General features: G+C 60.4%; 1 protein-coding gene across 7 annotated transcripts; it reads right to left on the bottom strand.

Moving 5' to 3' along the window:
• Window positions 1-1,313: 1,313 nt before the first annotated feature.
• On the bottom strand, window positions 1,314-18,198 carry POLD1 (DNA polymerase delta 1, catalytic subunit). 7 transcript variants are annotated; one of them, XM_059728227.1, is made up of 27 exons: window positions 18,160-18,198; window positions 15,932-15,956; window positions 15,465-15,578; window positions 14,701-14,841; window positions 14,323-14,448; window positions 13,721-13,889; window positions 13,103-13,217; window positions 12,830-12,959; window positions 12,319-12,485; window positions 12,031-12,135; window positions 10,007-10,147; window positions 9,607-9,717; window positions 9,126-9,317; window positions 8,920-9,008; window positions 8,442-8,558; window positions 8,143-8,256; window positions 7,860-8,007; window positions 6,534-6,629; window positions 6,295-6,432; window positions 6,003-6,178; window positions 5,335-5,487; window positions 4,226-4,364; window positions 3,679-3,811; window positions 3,258-3,371; window positions 2,662-2,714; window positions 2,153-2,250; window positions 1,314-1,679 (listed from the first exon to the last, which is right to left on the bottom strand). In XM_059728227.1, the coding sequence occupies exons 1-27, from the start codon at window positions 18,193-18,195 to the stop codon at window positions 1,583-1,585; spliced, it is 3,237 nt and encodes a 1,078-aa protein (XP_059584210.1). In that variant the 5' UTR covers window positions 18,196-18,198; the 3' UTR covers window positions 1,314-1,582. The 7 variants fall into 7 exon arrangements, with proteins under 7 accessions (XP_059584210.1, XP_059584209.1, XP_059584205.1 ...); XM_059728226.1 differs by lacking the exon at window positions 18,160-18,198 and adding an exon at window positions 17,904-17,996; XM_059728222.1 differs by lacking the exon at window positions 18,160-18,198 and adding an exon at window positions 17,904-17,989 and having other exon boundaries at window positions 15,751-15,956.
• Window positions 18,199-18,823: the final 625 nt, after the last annotated feature.

Here is an 18,823-nt window from a genome sequence, read left to right as displayed (position 1 = left end):
TGAGCTCACACACAAAATTCCCCGGGCAGCAGGGCGGAGCCAGCCATTGCACAATCAGTCCCTTGTGCCAGGAAAGGAGCCAATTGGGGGGGGGGGTCTGATATTATGCCCTCCCCCAAGATTTGGAGGGGCCTGGCTGCCAGGGCTTCTGGGGTACCCCCCCGCAAGGGTGCCAGGGTGAGAACCAGCAATAGACTCAGGGTGGGGCTTCTCTAGTCTCTCCCCCCAAGACCAGCACATGGGGGGGGGGGGGAAGGTGAACCACACTCCAGGGCTGCCTAGGCTATGCAGGCCCCTAACACCCGCCCCCAGGGAGGGGGCAGACAGCCTGGTTGATTTTTCACTCCACCACCCCCCTCCCCACACACTTCCTGTCCCAAACTGTTGTGTGACCATATGTCCTGTCCCACCCCAGAAGCAGCTGCATCTCAGCCTGGGGCAATGGGGTATAAACCATCTACCCCAAGGCTGTATGAATAGATCCATAGACCCACCCCACCCCAGGGCCAGCCACATCTCTGTACCAGGTGAAGGGTCCCTGTATCCCCAGCCTCCCCCCCTCCAATCCCAGAGCCAGCCACATCTCTCTGAGTCAGGCCCAGCAAACCTCCCAAGCTCACGTGAGCCACAACCACTTGCAAAAGGTGCTGCTATCAGCGGTCCCCCATCTCACCCCCACATCACACTCCAGTTTCTAGGAAAGAGGTAGAGAGGGAGGCTACCCAAGGTGCTGCTGGAGGCAGGGACCCCACAGCTGCTACCCCCAGGAATGGAGCCCATTACCAGCTGCCCCTCAAGGGGAGCAGGGGACATATCTGGAAGGCAGAGATGAGCGTATGTAGGAGCAGGGGTGGCTGTCAGGGGGAGCCCCAGGACCCAGGGCTGCCCCACTGGAGCCAGGGGTGCCCATCTGGGATGGGGGATGGGCCCATCACCCCCTGCCCTGGAGAGGAAGGCAAGACCACAACAGAGCCCAGGTGTCCTGGCACCCAGCCCCCTCCCCCCCCCCCCAACCTAAGCCACAAGACCTTACCCCACTCTTCCTGCAGCTGGAAAAGAAGCCAGGGCCCTCTGCCTCCCAGCCACCCCATGGCTAACTCGGTGGAGCCCAGGAGAGCCTGGGGTCCCAGCTGCACCCTGCTCTTGCCCACCTGACCCACCTCCCCCCCACCACCCAGAGCTGGAGAGAACCCAGGCATCCAAGCTCCCCAGCCTCCACTCACAACCCTCCTTTGCTTTAAATCCATCGGACCCCCATCCTCTCTCTCAGGGGGGACCCAGGCATCCTGGTGCTTAATCAACTTGCCAGAGAATTCAATGTTTAAAATAGGACTCTTTATTCATCATAGAAAATACAAAATTACAAATGGTCCCAAACCCACAGCAACCCCCTAGCCCTGCCCCCCCCCTCAAAAATCTCCCCAAACTGGGGCCTCTGTCACCCCTGGGCAGAGGGAGACAAGGCAAATCCTAGGGTGCAGGGGCAAGAAATGCCTGTCTTCAACATCTTCCGTGTAGGTTTGGAGGGGGAGGCCTATACACAGGGTACTGGCCAGAGTGGGGCTGAGCCACCTGCCCCCTCTCACCATGTAGGGGGCCCAAACCGTGCCACCAGGCACTCCTGGTCATCTAAGTCCTTCTGCACCTTCTTGCGCATGTAGAAGATGGGGCAGTCGCGGCTGCAGGGAGATTTGGGGGGGGGGGGGGGTGGTCAGCACTGTGGGGAGATCCTGGGGTCAATGAGGAGAGCTCCTGAAGGAACCCACTGAGGAAGAGGAATGTTCCCTGCAGCAGTCATATTACAAGGGGTCCCTGGAGTTCCCCCAGGAAGGGAGAGGTGGGTCTGTGCAATGGGAGCCAACCTGTACCCCCCCTCCCCCAGCCAGACTGTGGGTTCATGGGGCTTACCCAGTGATGCCCTCCCTGCTGTGTGTGTGTGTGCATACAGTGGGGGGCGGGGTGCCCCAGACAGGTAACTGGATTTATGGGGTTATAAAGGCACCAGGCAAGTGCGCGTGGCCCCGTTCCCACCCCGCCCCGTGGGAGCCGGGCAGATAAGGGACAGTAAATGCCCCAGGAAGAGTGTAAAGATGCATGTGGGTCCCGTGGGAACGGGCTTCCAGTGAGGCGGGGGCAGGGGAGGGGTGGGTACCTGGTGCACAGCACATCTTCATGCAGGCTGCCCTGGCACCGCTGGCACTGGGTCCAGAGCCGGGCAAACTTCTCTTCCAGTGAAGAAAGATGGGAGATCTGGAACAGGGAGAGGGGGCCATCACTTTTGCACTCCTGCCCCCACACCCTGAGCCTCTCCAGCACAGCTGGGAGAGAACCCAGGCATCCAGGCTCCCAAACCCCCTTGCTCTAACCCACCAGCCCCCACTCCCCTCTCAGAGTTGGGGGAGAACCTAGGTGTCCTAGGGTAGAGCCCAGATGCCCCGGGTTCCAACCCTCCTACTCTAACCCACCAAACCCCGCTCTCCTCCCGAAAGCGGGGTAACACCTAGTTGCCCTGGCTCCCAGCCCCCTACTCCACCCCATCAGACCCCACCCCCGTTCCAGATCTAGGAGAGAACTCAGGGCCAGAACCCAGGCATCCTTAGCTCACAAGGGAATCCCTGCCCTCAAGCCCTGCAGCAGTGTCACCTGCCCCTTCCCACTCACCTCCTTCTGGTACAGCTCAGACTGCCGGTCCAGGCAGAACTTGCACACTGCGCCTGTCAGGGAGGTTGGATCAGGGGAGGAGGATCCTCTCACCACTGCCCCCCCAAACTTAGTCAAAGCCCCCCACACTGTGATTTAGAGACTTCCTACCCCTGCCAGACCCCCCTCGTCCACACTCATGGGGAGCCTCCCCACACATGCCTGCATTCTGCCCCCACCCTACACCTCAGCCCCACTAGGGGCCAGGGCCTGCGATGGGGAGGGGGAGTCAGAGGTTGCGTGGGCTGGGGGTGGAGGGAGGGGTTATGGAGGGAGTTTTGAGAAGCAGCACTGGGTTTTTCTCCAGTTACAAAACCCTGGAGACACCTCCTCCCCACCCCAAGAGGAACTTGCGCCACTTGCTACCCCGGAACAGGGTGCTGCCACCCTCCCTGCCCCCCACCACTCCCCCGCACACACATTGAGGGGTTGGGAGGCGACATGTGGACACTTGCTTTGGAGGGGAAGGGGGGTAGGCAGCAGGGTCAGCTAGGGGGGAGCACTTCCAGGAGGGGCAGGATGATGGGGGCAGGAGCAGGGCAGCTGAAGGCACTCACCATGGTGGGGCAGGACAGCCCGGCAGCCAATGCAGGTGCTGCGCTTGGTGGCAAAAGCCATGAGCCCCCCCACCTTGGAGGTGAGGACTGTCTTGCAGCGTGTGTGCTCCCCCTCTGTGGGGAAAGGTGCTGGTCAGGGATAGCACAGCCCCCCCCCACAACACGCACGCACACAGCTCCCCTCAGTCTCACATGTACAGTTTCCCTTTCCCCCACACACCTGTGCATGTGCACACAGAATTCTCCTTCCCAGCACATGCACACACAAGTACCACTTCCCACACTCGCACACACACACTCAGGGCTATGTCCAAGCCCTCCCCCACCACCAGCCCCCAAGAGAGCTGCCCCCTTCCCCTCCCCCTCAGCTCAGACCCCCTGCCCCCCCAGGGCAGGAAGAAAGGGAGTTGAGGCAACTCACTGAGCAGGACACTCTCGGCCTTGCCCTCTCCCAGGATGGGCTCAAAGATGCGGAGCAGGGGCTTGGCAAGCTGCTGCTCCAGGTAGTACTGTGTGTCGATTGGGATGTTGTTCTCCAGCACATAGATGGGGTCCTAGAGGAAACAGGGCAGAGGAAGGGCAGGGCTGGCTGAGAGGTGGGGACCTCAGGACAGCTGCAGAGGGGAGGGCAGGGAGTACTGTGCATCTCCAGGGTTTGAAGCACCCATGGGTGTGGTCATGAAGGGTCCCCCAACATTCCCCCCAGCCCAAGTCCCCCAAAATCCCTCAGCCCTCCAAAGCACTACTTACCTGCAACCCCCCAGGCCCCTCATCTTCCCAGGGCCTATCCTCAAAACCCCCAGACCACCAACACCCCCCCCACACCCCCCTGAACTCCATCCCAAATCTCCCAGCCTCTCCAAAGCCCAAAAGCCACCTGCCCCCCATATACCTGCACTCCCTACATTCCCCCCCCCCCAGAAGACCCAAGAGCTCTATTCTCCTCCCCAACCCCCTGCGGCCCCCACCTCGGATTTCATGTAGGCTGCCACCCCCTTGGCAGCGCTGATGATAACATAGGGCACCCGGTCGCCCAGGTTGGGGGCACTGCCAGGGTCCCGCCGCCGCATCCTGGAAAGAGGTGGGGGAAGGAGAAGGAGCCGAGGGCTGCAGATGTTGTGTCAAGAGTGAGGGGCACTAGTAGGGGTGGGCAGGGGGCAGCACGTTGGGAGTGAGGGGAACCAGAAGGGCTGGGCCAAAGGGCCTGGGCAGGGGGCTACACGTCAGATGTGAGGGGCCTCAGCAGGGCTGGGGGGAGTGGCAGCGGACGCGGGGGTGGCTCTTGCTAATGCTGTGGATTATTTTAGCTCCCCATTAGCATATTTTCCCCCCAGCAAAGGCAGGGCTGGAGGAAGCTCTGCGCCTGCGGGTGCCCCTCGCCCGCCCGCCTGCCCATCCCCGGGGACCCGGCACTTCCGCGCAAGTGTTTGTCATGGCTGCAAGCAGATAAGCACATGCACAGGCTGTTACCTGCTGGGGAGGGTGGGGGACTGAGAGGGTCCTTGCCAGGGACAGCTCACACTGAAGTTCTAGGCAGTTGGGTCATGAGTGAGGGACACTGGCAGGGCTCGAGTGGGAGGGCAGGGAGCTGTGGGTCAGGAGTGAGGGGCACCAGCAGGGCTGGGGAGAGCAGGGGGCTTAGTAGTCATGGGGAGCAGTAGGTTTGGGAGGCAGGGGGCTGCAGGTCAGGAGTGAGGAACACTGGCATGGCTGGGGGGGGCAGGTGGGAAACAGGACAGATGCCAGCACCACCCCACCCCCACCCTGGGGCCCACAGGAAGCAGCGCGGGAGAGGCTGTTTCCAGGGGGCGGCACCACAACAGCTGGGCTGGTGAGGCTATTTCTGCCTTTCCCACGGGTCATGCCTGGCTGCACCCCCTGCCCCATAGAAACCCCCCCAGAGGAGGCAGGGTAGGAACCATGCTGTGGAGGTGGGGAAACCTGCCCCGTTGCCTCCATTAGCCAGCCCGTCCCACCTGCATTCCCCTCTGCACTCCCACCCCAGCTCCGTTCACTCTCCTACCCAAGCCCACCCTCTTCCACCCACAACCAAGCCAGGCCCCCACACCATCCCTACCTCTGGGCCAGCTCCACATGGGCCTGGTGGCCAGTGTACTCATGCGCTGTGCGGGTCAGCTCCTTGGTGATCACCAGTTGGGAGATGTCCACCCGGTTACACAACAGATCCGAGATCACCTCCTTGGCATGGGCCACTGCACCTGCCGGGTCCCTGCCGTGCACAGCCCCCACCCCCAATCAGCCCCAGATGCCAGGGCACTACCCCAGTGCCAGGAAGCCTGAGGTCTCTCCCACGTCTGGGAGGGGGGTGTGGTCTGGTGGGTTTGAGCAAGGGGGATACAGAACCAGGGTGTCCTGGCTCCTCCCAGTTTTGGGAAGGGGGGGGCACTGGGTTAGAATGGGGTGATGGAAGCCCAAACACCTGAGTTCTCTCCCAGGTCTGGGATGGGAGTGGGTCTGGTGGCTTAGAGCAGGGGGGCTGGGAGCCAGGACTCCTGGGAACAGGGTGAGGTGACAGAGCAGGGTACAGCAGAGCAGGGGGTGCTGGGAGCCGACACCTTGGTTCTGTCCTAGCTCTTGTAGGGCCAGGGGTTCTAGCAGGTTGCACAGCAGGCTCTGTGCCATGCTGAGATTACATGACTCTGGTTCTATCATGGGACTTTACTGGGGGCGCTCCCTGATGGTCTGGGGTTGGGGGTATAGGCCCAGCCCAGGGGTCTGGCCCACCTGTCAATGAGGAGCTTCTGCAGGCAGGTGCTAATGAGGTTGGCCACCAAGGGGCAGTTGTCACGGCGCACGGTCTCGATGCCCTTGCAGTCCATCTTGTCATGCACCTGGGCGCTGGACGAGAAGTACAGCCCCGCATAGCGCTTCTTGCTGATCAGCAGGTAGGGGAAGTACACCTGAGGTTGGGGGACATGGGATGAGCCCTGCCCAGCCCCCCCCCATGGCATCCCCCCAGCCCCCAACACACAGGGGTCTTCCTGCAAAGAAGCCAAGCCCCTCCAGCTCCCCTCACTTTCTCAAACTCCAGCTTGATGGGGGGCGTGAAGTGGCTGGAAACCCAGGCGGCTGCCTCCCGCCCAATCTCCATGGCCTCGGCCACCGATGCCACGCCAAGGCGACACATCACTGAGTCCGTGTCTCCATACACCACCTGGGGTAGGGGGAGAAGGGTCATCTGGGGCCCCCCCCAGCCCTGCCCTCCCTTCCCCCAGGGCCTGGCTTGGAGGCCCCATCCCCTGCAATGCCCCTCACCTTGGCATCAGCACAGTACCCATTAGCAATGGTGTATTTGGACTCCACCAGCTGCTTAGTCTTTTCAATCATCTGGCGCCCAAAACCGGTCACGCTCTGGAGAGGAGAATCAGGGTGGAGGCGGGTAGCCAGGCACACCAGCCCCAGTAATATCCTCCTAACCAGCGTTCCTTCTAAGCTGTGCGGTGTGCATGGCCGTGCAGACGCGCTCATGCAGCACTGCTAAGCATGCAGCTTAGAAGGAACACTGCCCCAAACTTCCATCCCAGAGTCTCCTCAACCCTGCTGGTGCCCCTCACTTTTGACCCACAGCTGCCCTGCTCCCCCCATCCTGTTGGTGTCCCTCACTCCCAACATGTATACCCCTGCCCCACTGTCCTGCCAGTACCCCTCATTCCTAACTCACAGCCCCCTGCTCCCACAACACTACCAGTGCCCCTTACTCCTGACCTGTAGCCCCCAACCCCACCTCCCCCTGCCGATGCCCCTCACTCTCACCCCATACTCCCCTCACCCTGAGCTTCCCCCTTCCACTATAGCACCATGGCTAGCGCACACCCCCAGTCCATTCCAAAGGGAATAATCTGTGTTTGCCCACACACAAAGGGCCCCTGTTTTGGTGCCCACAGTCCACCCCACCCCATGACGTGGAGATGCCATCCTGGCAGAGAGCTGGGTGGGGCTGGGCACCCACAGCCCATCCCCGCCCCACCCCCCCCATCAGTGATTATGCTTGGGCTAGCAGGCCTGGAGGTTCTGCCAGCAGATTCACTTGACACCATGATTGCTACCCTGCTGCTACCTGGCCTCTAAATAATCACCCCTCGGTGCACCCCACCCCAGAGGGGGCTGCATCTCAGTGCTGGGCAAGGGGGCCCTGTATAGCCAGCCCCCCCACAACAAACAGCCTCACCCCAGAGGTGGCTGCATCTCAGCACTGGGTGAGAGTTCCCTGTATCACAGCCTCACCCTGCTCCATCAGGCAATGAAGAGCTTGTTTTAGCCTCATAGGTCAGAGCTTATGCTCACTCCATGGTCACTGGGAAGTCCAGGGCAAGAGTGGGGCACAGAAGGAAGGAGGAGAGGGTTTCTCAGACGGTCTCTCCTCTCCCGCAAAAGTTGAGGAAGTGCCAGGAAAACCCCTGGGCCACGGCTGGAGCCCAGAAAGTCCCCAGGTACCTCTGCCTGGGCACACAATGGGACCCACACAGTGCCAGCCCCACCCGCCCACCTGCCCATCCTCTGGGGAAAATCCAGCTGCTCCGATGTCCCAGCATGGGGGAAGTGGGAGACCAGGGAGGGCCTGAGATGGCCCTCATCTCTCACCTGGGAGATCTCCAGGCAGGGCAGCTTGCCCACCTGGGCTCCAGTGAAGCCATACACGGAGTTGGCGCTGACCTTGAGTGCCAGCTGCCGCCCATCCAGCACCTGGCGCTTGAAGGGGTCTGTCTCACGCTGCAGCTCGGCCTTGGCCCTGCCAAGGGCAATGGGGAGGAAGGGGTATCAGCAGGCCGGGTCATCCCCGCTCCAGGCCCAACCCACTTTGGGCCCCCCCGCAGCCTGTACTCGCAGGCCCAGGGACAGAGTGGAGGGGTGCCATGCCCATCACCTCTTGCGGGCAGCCAGCAGGTTCTCCAGGATTTCAGGGAGCAGCCCCTTGCGCATCGAGGCCTTAACGAAGAGGTCGCCCGTTGGGGTGCGGATGAAGTCTTCGGAGGCCAAGCTGGGCGTGGGGATGAAGCGGAGCTCACCGAGACAACCGACCATGAAGCCCACCCCTGCAAGCCCCTCCTGTACCCTCCTCCCAGCCTCCACCCCCATCAGAGGGTGACCCCAGTCCCAACCCCCCTGCTGTGGTTGGGGGCACCTATCCTCCACCATCTCTGCCCCACCCCCAGTCCCACTCACCCATAGCGCTCTGGCGCTCCTGTCTGCAGCAGGGTGGTGTAGCAGAGGTTGTGGGCCATCATGATGGATGGGTACAGGGAGGAGAAGTCTAGCGTGGCAATAGGCATATCATAATACCTGGGGGGCACATGGGGGGGGGGGGGTCACCACCTCTGCCACCCCCCCAACAGCTCTCTTCTAGGCACTGCCACCACCACCCCCATTCCCTTGTGGGACTTGTCCCACCCCCCCAGTCCCACTAGCTCCCCCTGCCATCCAAGCCTTAACCCTGCTATCTCCTACCCTCACCACCTACACCCCATGCCACCCAGACCCTCCACCAACCTCCTGCCCTCCCTTTGCCTTCTACCCATCCCTTAAGCCACCCAGTCCTCCACAAGCCCCTGCCCTCATCCCTGCCCCCCCAACAGCCCTTTATAGCCCCCTCTCCAGCCAATCCCCCAAAGCCCCACTGCTGCCTGCCAGCCCGCCAGCTCACCCCTTCAGTGGCTCAATAACAGTGGCGCCTGCATAGTCTTCACCCCCTTCCGATTTCACCACAGGCATCACTAGGTCCTGCTTCATGGCCTATGAAAAGAGGTGGGGGCAAGGGTCAGACAAGAGGGCACCTGCCCCCTCCCAAACTTTGTCCCATGTGACAGGGCACTGCCGGGGCTCATGCCTGCTGCCCAGGGCGGGGCCCACCTGGCGCAGGAGCTGCGACACCACCTTGACCTGCTGGCCACGGGCAAGCAGGTAGCCAAGGGGAACACCAGTGACCCGGGCCATCTCCATGTAGTTGATGACACACATCAGCTTCTCCAGCAGCCGCAAGGGCAGGTAGGTGTCTTTCAGGCAGTACACGGCCAAGCGGCGCCGGGTCTGGTCCGTCCCATTCTGAGGAGGGAAATGGAGTAGGGGGTACATTGGGCTGGCAGGGCACGGATGATGCAATCTGCTCTGGGGACAGGGCCCCACAGGAAAGCCTTGGTTGGTGGGGACAACAGCAGGCCTGAGTGAGATGCCCCCTTGTGGTGGTGGAAATGGGACCAAGAGAGGAAGGGGAGTCCTGTTAGGGTGGGGGCAGGCAGAGGTCAGTCCAGTGGTTTACTTGGGGGAGGTTGGGGGGGGGGTCAGGACAGAGGAAGAGGGGGAGGGGCCCAAACTGACACCACCCCTCAGAGACCTGCAGGTCAGTGATGATGGAGTGTTGCACGTCCTCCTTCTGCTCTTGCAGGAAGTGGTAGCTCACAGCGTTGAGGGTGTAGGAACGCAACTTGTAGTCCCGCAGCAGCACCTGGGGGCAATGGGGCAGAGCCAGGCTGGGACCACTGCCAAAGCCTGTGCCCCTCACTCATGACCCGCAGCTCCTGCCCCCCCAGCCCTGCCAGTGCCCCTCACTCCTGACCCACAGCTCCCTGCCCTACCAGTGCCTCTGGCTTCCACCTCACAGCCCCTTGCCCCACAAGCCCTTCCACAGCCCCTCACTCCCAATCCACAGCCCTCTGCCCCACCCTGGCCTTCCAGTGCCCTTCCCAACCTGCAGGCTCCTGCTGGTACCCCGCACCCACAACCCCCACCCTCACCTGTAGCAAGTCAAATTGGACTCGTCCCTCAGTGTTGATAACCTTGTTCTCACGCCGCCCCATCTGCTTAGACTGGAAGGATGAGTCCCTGATGACAGACTTGCGACCTGGAATCCGGCCGAGGAAAGGGAACGTCGAGACCTTGGTGGGGGAGAGGAGCAGGGAAAGGAAGGGGCAACAGGAACCAAGACTCAGGCAGCTGGACCACCAATGCAATACCAGCTGCCTCTGTGTCCCCAGGGAGACTCTCACTCCCCCAAGGTAAGTCAGGGCATTGTGCCCCACTAGGCTGGGAGAGACCCCCTTTCATTTTGCCCCCTTCCTCCCCCATTTCAGCCTAGGGAGTTCCCTGCCATGATTTCACTGTCAGGGTGTGACTCAGTTTCCCTGCATAGCACACCCTCCTGATATGGACAGAAATACAGCCCACTGCATCCTAGAGGGCAAACACTATGCCCCACCACCTGGGAGGCTGAACCACCTCCTGCAGGCTAATTAGCAGATTAACTAATGACCCCACTTGGAGCCCACCTGCCCACAAAGCAGCTTCCCCTTCAACATCCCACCCACCCTGGAAGTGGCTAGGGTATGGCCCCAGGCTCTCTCAGGGGCACCAGCCTGTGAGTGCCCAGCCCTGGGAAACTAGACATCCCTGCACAGCAGCCTGCTGTTGGAGGGCACTGACCCAGGTGATGAGGCTGTTGGGACCAGCCTGGGCACAAATCTATGCCCTCCTGGAGCAGGGGTCTGTGCTTATGCTCAGCAGCTGGGCACCAAAGCTCATCGCCATCACCATGCCATGCTGCCAGGGCAGGCCATGTTCCCCTGCCAGAAAGCCTGGGGCACTGGTGAGGAAAGGTATTCACAGCCATGTCTCTGACCATGCTGGCTGGTGCCTGATAGCAGCCCCAGCTCCTGCCAAGGAGCTGGCAGACATGGCAACCCAGATGGAGCAGAACTCAAACTCAGAGACAGAAGCAAAGGCAAGCAGGGCTCCCCAGATCACTTCCCACCCACCTCAACTGCTGCCCCCAGGCTCCAGGGTGGGCAGAAAAGGCTTTCACATGCCTGTTCATCATATTCCTGCCCAGGGACAGGGTGAAGTTATCCTCTGCAACCCAGCAGCTGAAGGACCCATCAGGTTTATGCACGGATTAGATCCAAGCCAACCCTCTCACAGCACTGAGCCCCCTTGGAAATTCATGGCACAGCTTCAAGGAGGACTGGGGGTGCGTGCTTTAAGCTCTGTGCCAGAGCAGGGCAGGGCAGGGGATGCTCTAAAGGGTCAGCATGGCTGGGGTGAGGTACTGTCCCTGGGTGTGGGGTTACAAATACAGGCACAGGTCACAATCTGGTAACCCCCGGATATGGGAGTCATGGCATCACAGAGCTGTTGGGCTGAAGGGACCCACAGAGGTCACCTAGTCCAACCCCCTGCCTTGGACAGGGTCATCCCTATCTAAATCATCCCATGCAAATCCACTGTTTAGGACTCCAGGCCCCCCTTGAAAAATGCCAGCTGTTAGGTTTTCATTTGATTTTTGAGTACAGGAAGAGAATAGAGCAATTTCTTCTGCTGCAAAGAGCTCAGGCATCCCACAATGGAGTAGAAAGGAATCTGCAGCATTAAAACCAATCTGAAATACCTAGGTTTATCTTGTGACTCATGTTTGCATACCCAACAGCATGTAGCACTCTGCGGCACCCTTAAAGGGGTCTCAAGGCATCCCAGGGCATTCCGTAGTACCCTTAAAAAGGTCTCAAGGTACTCCAGTGCTGCAACATCCTGGCTGAGAGTCACTGATCTAGGCTCTTCTCTAAATTACACAGGCAGTCCTGACAGCCACAAGGACAGGTATAGCAGTGGGAGCATTACCTTGAGAGCCTGGGCACTCTGGAGCAGTTTAGTATGGGGGGGGGGGCAGTGACCCAGTGCTGGGGATCATTACAGTGAGGCTGCTCCCAGGGCCCAGTGGAGGGACTACCCCAGGCTGTGGAGAGCATGAGGGGTGCCCAGGAGGTACCTTGAGGACCTGGGCACGCTGGAGCAGGTAGGGCAGGTCAAAGTTCTGGATGTTGTAGCCCGTAATGATGTCAGGGTCCACAATGCGAATGAACTCAGCCCAGGCCTGTGAGACACCGGGAGGTGGAAATCAGGGGAGGGCAAAGTCCCCCAACGCCAGAATGGACCCCACCCCCTGCACCTGGGTCCCCCAACCCCTACCTCCTGGGACCCTTCAGAACAGGACCCCACAGTGCTACCCATTTCCAACCTCCACCCCTGTCCTGCCCACCGCACCCCACAGCATTACCTTTAGGAGCTCGGCCTCTCTCTGGAAGCAGAGCACCTGGGAGCCTACAATGGGGGCGCAGCCCTGCAGGGTGAAGACATTGCGCACAAAGGGGTCTTTCTCCCCCTGCCGCAGCACCATGTTAGCGATCTGGATCACGGGATCTTTGTCTGGCTCTGGGAAGATTCCTGGGAGAGGAGGAGAAGGAGTTTAAAGGTGGAGCAGTGTGTTCACCCTCTCACAGACACATGCATACATACACCCACAAGACTGGCCGTTGGCACAGGCAGGAGGTAGCTGCCTGCCATGCAGTACCTGTCTGTTCACTCTGGTCTCTAATGATGACACTCAGACAACTTGCCGCCAGTTATATCCACCCTCCGATTGTCCCTGCCACTTGCCCAGTTCCTCATAGACACCACCCCCAAAACCTGAGCTGCCTTCTCAAAAGCTGCCCACCCCCACCCCCAACTGTAGTGCCAGCTTCCCCTTCCCCAGCACCCCACCTGGCTGCTCTGTTCCCCACTCTTACCTTTGCGCCCAGCACACTCTATGTCAAAGCTGAGCACACGCAGAGGTGCAATGCCCTGCCACTCGCCCTCAGGGGGGTGGCTCACAAAGTCTGTCCAGGCCACATCCACTTCCAGCTGGCAGAGAGATGCCTGGGGGGTGGGAATCATCAGCAAGACCCTGAACATCACACTTCCTCCTCCCCCAACAAGCACAGTGCATGCTGGAAGCAGCCCCCACATCTCCCTGGGCAACCTCCCACCCCACCAACACAAGCCCTGTGCTCACACAGTACCTTTGCTGGATTGTCCTTGGAGGCCTCCCCTGAGGCCAGCTCTGTGCGCAGCTGGTATGTGCCAGGAGGAAGCTCTATCCAGTTACAGCCCACGATATCCCGGTCCACCATGAACCTACGCAAGGGCAGTGCTATGAAGGTGGGAAAGGATATGGGGGGAAAATCACAGAGGGAGGAGGACACATAGCATCCAGCAGGTAGGAAGCAATGGGCCTGAGAAAGAAGGAAGCCATCCAGGGGCTGGGGAAGAGATTCAATATGTAGGACTGCTGGTGGGGGTTGTGGGGGGGTCTAGCAGAGAGATGGGAGGAACAGAGGGCGGCAGGGTATACTGGGGTATATCAGGCCCATGACAGGGGAAGGAAGAGTGGCTGGGGGGGCAGCAGACAGGGGCCTGGGAAAAGCAGAAGAGGTAAGGCTTATAGGGGATGTGGGGCTCATGGAAGAGGAAGGTAGAGCAGTGGGGGAGCTAGGGGGGCCAGTCAAGAAAGTAGCTAGGAGTTCAACTGATTTGGGCTGGGGTGGGGGGACTCACATGTGGGGGAGCAACTAAGAGGCAGGGTGCTTGTGGGGCAGGGGTACCTGGCAGAGTCCCAAAAGAAAGCTAGAGTTGCCTACCTGATCTCAAAGTCGATGTTGGCCTCGTAGGCCTGGAAGCCATGTAGGCCGAGGGTCCCGCAGCGCAGGCCCTGCTCCAGCAGCCGCTTGGCAGGGGCGATGAGCCGGGGAAGAGCCATCACTACCTTCAGGAAGGGCATGAGCCGTTGCCCATGGTACCCGTACATGCCTGATGGGGAAGGGGGTGGGGCACAGTCAGGACCCAGCCTAGGGTACTGGAGCCTTAGGGGTGGTTCTGACCACCCCTTCACATATAACCTAACTCACCCATCTCGAGGGGACTCCACCCTGCCCCCCACATCAAAAGCCCTTAGGTCAGAGCATCCCCTTGCAGCAGCAGCAAGCGGGGTGGGAGATCCCAAACACAGTGGGGTGAATGGCAAGAGATAATCAGGGGTACCCACTGGTTTCCTATGGAGCATCCCTCGGAGCTGTACAACCCCAACCCCCACCCACATGGAGACAGGGTGAATGCTGTGGGGAATGCTCCAAGGAGGTGGGTAGGGGTGTGTGCGCGCATGTGTAGGAGCAGGGAAATCATTTCCTGACACAGGACTGGTCCAGCAAAGGGAAGAAGGCTGGGGTGTGGGGGGGGCACTCACTCTCCTTGCTGCACAGCTCCACGGCCAACACAGCCTGGCTCAGCCCATCCTTGTTGGAGCGCATGTCCCGCAGCACAGCCCCGTTCAGCTCCCGCTGGAACTCACCCAGGTGCTGGGCCTGGAAGCCTGGGGGCACAGACCAGGAAGGGTTGGGGATGGACAGGGGATGGGGGAGGTTGCCTATGCAAAGACAGCACTGCTGTCTCCACCCCCTCCACTCCTGGGCGTAGGGTGTGTGTGTGTGTGTGTGTGTGTGTGTGTGTGTGTGTGTGTGTGTGTGTGTGTGTGTGTGTGTGTGTGTGTGTGTGTGTGTGCGCGCGCGCGCGCGCGCGCACGCGTGCATATGGGGGGGGGGGGGGGGGCTGCAGCAGCACTCACCACTGGGGGCAGGCACATAGAAGTAGGGGGCAAAGCCATGGATGTGGCAACATACACTGTTGCCAGCCTTAGTGACACCAAACATACGGAGCACGGGCACTGGGCCCTGTGTGGCACCTGGCATCCCAGGAAATGGAGAGCCTGCAGGGAGAAAGTCAGGCAGAGATCAATGCCCCCTTCCTTCCAAAGGAGGGGGTGGGGCATGGAGAGGCAGCCAGGTATCCTTCCCCCACCTTACATGAGGCACCCTGCCCCCACACCCCAGCTGACTGGGAAGTTTCCCTGGGGAACTCCAACCTGTGTGTCCAGCCCTCCCCTGGGATAGGGACACACTGGGCCATTGTGCTTTGTAAAAGCCCCTGCTCACCCCAGGTCACGAATAAGGCCAGGGGGGGTTCCCTGTGTGGGGGGAGGAGGGCAGGGGTTACAGATTAATCAGACAAAGCCCCCAAGATGGGGGAATGGAAACAGCTGGAGGGATAATCCCAGACCCCAGCCCTTCCCCAGAACACAGTAACCTTCAAGGGTTTGGGGGAACAGGGAAGATTAGGCCACGCTCTTTTGGAGTTGGGATGGGACTGCCAGGCTAGCAGGAGAACCCAGGTGTCCTGGCTCCTCACCCTTACCACCTAACCACTCTCCACCCAGAGCCGAGATCAAAACCCAGAGTCCTGGCTCCCCACCCGCCTGCTCTGACCATTTAGCCCTACTCCCCTCCCAAAGGCCCCCAACTCAGTCTATGGAGTTGCGCTGGGCATGCTCACCCACATAATAATCCAGCTCCACCTGCTGGAAGCAGAGTGCATCAGCTGCAGGGTCGATCCCAGGGGGTGCTGGGCGCTGCCACTTGGGGTTCAGCACCGAGGAGAACAGACTCCCTTGAAGGGGGAGATTAAAGTTCAATGTCAGAGCCCCAATCCCTCCTCCTCCTCCCTCCTGGTGCTGCACCCCTCAACCCCTGCCCCATAAGCCAACAATCCACCACTCCACAGCCCCTTAACCAGGGCCCTGGCATCAGCCCCTGTGGGAGGCCAGAGGGGGTCGCCTCACCGATGGCCATGACATCAAGCAACTGAGATGACGACTCCATCTCCAGAGTCATCTCGCTCTCCACCTCATCCAGGTAGGCCAGTGCCTCCTCAAACTGTGAGGGGTTCTCATCCTCCCAGTCACCCCCCCGTGGCCGCTTCCACTGTGAGGGGTCCTCTGGGCCAGGCCCCGCTGGGGATACCTTCCGCTTGGCCTCCATGGTGGATCTGAGGGCAAAAGCAGAAGACCAAATTGGGCTCAGAGTGCCTGGAAGAGACTGAATCATGAGCAGAGAAAACACTTCTGTTGCACACTGACTGCGGTGTTTCAAAGAGAGGGGATTCTTTGTATGTTCCTTGTAAATAAACAGGGCTGCATCCAAAAAACACCTGGGTCCATCCTCAACTTTTTCTTCTAATGCCAATCATCCGGGGGGGGGGGGGGGGGGGGACAACCTGAAGGATGGATGACACAAATGACACAGGAAAGCCTCAAACTGTGGCACACAACAGATCAAGATGGGAGCAAGGAATACAGCAGCAGGTTGAGTAGGGAGAAGTAGGGCAACAGATCAGACAGTGGGTGCAGGGCAGAGAGCAGAAAGCAGAGTAAAAGATCAGGCAGTGAACACAAGGAAGGAAGCAGAAAACAGAGCCACAAAGTAGACAGGGAGAAGGCACAGCAGCATACCAGATGGGGACCATGGGCCAGGGAGCAGAAGGCAAAGCATCAGATCAGAGTGAGAGAACAGGGCAGGGAGCAGGAAGCAGAGTAGCAGATTGGACAGGGGAGGGTGCAGGGCTAATTTGAAGCACGTCTGCCCAAAAGGTTGGTGCCTACTGCCCTACGTGACTCCAACACATGCTAATTCCTCATGCCAGGAACAGATAACCCTTGCAGGGCCCTTTTTATTTCTGTCTCTACAGCTTCCCTACAGACCCGCTGCCTGGCACAGCAAGCCAAAATGTGCTTGGTGCTAGAGCTAGCACAAGCCCATGCATAAGACATCATCAGAACGGATCACAGGAAAAGATGCTGCAAGGTATGCAAAGAAAAAAGGAGTCTGTGAGGTTCTTAAAGCACGTTTCCTCTGGAAGGGCTGATGCAATGAGGTCTGGTGTGGGGGCCAACTTTCTGGGCAGGCGTGCCACAAATTAGCCCTGCACCCTGCCCGAGTGCCAGGCCATGCCCCTTCCCATGCCCAGTCTCCTGTTTGCTCCCTACCCTGCCTGCTGCTGTGTTCCCTGCCCCCTCCCCAATCTGCCATGTGCCACACACACAGATTACCCATGCCACTTGTTGGCCAACCCTGGTATAAACCAATTCCACTGCATTTGTGCATCCACTGTGTGCTTTCCAAACACCTAGGGAGAGACCAGCCACACGGCCTCCTCTATGAAGCCCAGCACACATCACAGGAACTATGATCCCTTTGGCACCTGAGGTCCAGTCCCCCCACCTCCAGGGCAGCCTGGGCCCTACAGCCCACAGGCAGGCTCCCACCTTCCAGGTAGGAAGCTCCCACTCTGTGACAGGCACACACATGCCTCCCAGCAACCATGGGGTACAACTGCCCCCACAGTCACCTACCCACTTTGCCCCATAAGAACACCCTGGGCCCCATCCCCAGCTCTGCCTGCCCCCCACCAGAACCCCCCGAGTCCCCCACCTCAAGGACCCCCCCCCCAATAGGGACTCCCCACCCCCAGCCAGTGCCTGTCCCCCAGGAACCCCCAGGGAGTCTCCTCCCAAGGAGTTTCCCCATAGCTTCCCCATACCAAGGACCCCAGCCCCAGCTACAGCCTTCCCCCCAGGAACCCCCCAGAAAGTCTCCCCCAAGGGAGCCCCTCCAAAGAGTGTTCCCACCCCAGCTACCCCTCCCCAGCTACAGCCCCCACCCAGGGACCCTCGCATAGGGTTCCCCACCCCAGGGATCCCATCCCAAGCTATTGCCCCCCTACCAGGGACCACCCCCCCACCAGGGATCTCCCACAAGAACCCCGTCCCCTGCTAGCACCCCCTCAACAAGGACCCTCCATAGCATCCCCCACCCCAGGGACCCCACACCCAACTACTGCCCGCCCAACAGGGGCCCCCCATAGGGCGCCCCACCCCCAGCAGATGCCTCCCCCCCGGGAGCCCTCTCACTCCAACTACCCCCCAGCCCCACTTACCCCCCAGCTCCAGCTCCGACTCTCCCGCCAATCCAAAAGGAGGCGGAGCCCAGCGTGGTCCCACCCCTCGGTTCCCATACCAACCCCCCTCCCATTGGACGCCGCACACACGTGTTCCCACCGCGACTTCCGATCGCCATCTTGAGCGTGGCGGAAGGCCTAGGGCGGGGTACTTGAGCACAGTGATACGGAGAGTGTGGCGTGAAGGCTGCAGTCGCCCCGGCACAAACGCATGCGCAGTAAGGTGACACACTACCTGGGATCTGGCTTCTGAGTCCATGATACTGCGCATATGCCACGTTGAGCCACGAACGTCACCTTATGGAGAGCGGCACATGCGCAGTGGGGATCCCAGAAGCCTGGCCCTTCAGTGGGGCAGCCAGGATCGCAGAGTGCATGCGCAATTGGATGCGCTCCTGCGACGCCATGTTGAGTGTGGCAAAGTGAAGAGAGGAGCAGGAGACTCCCAATGGGGGGGTAGTCAGCTCCCAGAATGCCTTGCCCTTGACTTACGCACCGCTGCACTGTACCCCTGCCTGTAGGGGGGGGTCACCCACTGCACTCTCCATGATTTTACCCCCGCAAACTTCCCCCAGCAGACAAGAGAATCCAGGCGTCCTGCCTGCCAATGCTCCCCAAGCCCCACCTCTAATCCACCAGATCCCACGCCCTTGTGCCACGCTCAGGAGACAACTCAGGTGTCCTGGCCCCCCATCCCCACCCTCCCTTGCCGGAGCTGGGCTAGAACCTAGGCGTCCTGGCTCCCATCCCCCACTCCGATGCTGATGCCGGGCTAGAAGACCCCATGAAGTCTCAAGGAGGCTGGAAAGCCCCGGGTCCCGTGGGGTGTGGAAAGGGGCCAGTCACAGGCCCAGCCTGGCTTCCTGCCCTGCTTGGGGGTGGTAGTAATATGTTCCTGC

The sequence above is a fragment of the Alligator mississippiensis genome, chromosome 5 (genome assembly GCF_030867095.1).
Source record: "Alligator mississippiensis isolate rAllMis1 chromosome 5, rAllMis1, whole genome shotgun sequence".
Classification (NCBI taxonomy): Eukaryota; Metazoa; Chordata; order Crocodylia; family Alligatoridae; genus Alligator; species Alligator mississippiensis.
This window is presented reverse-complemented; position numbering and strand designations above follow the sequence as displayed.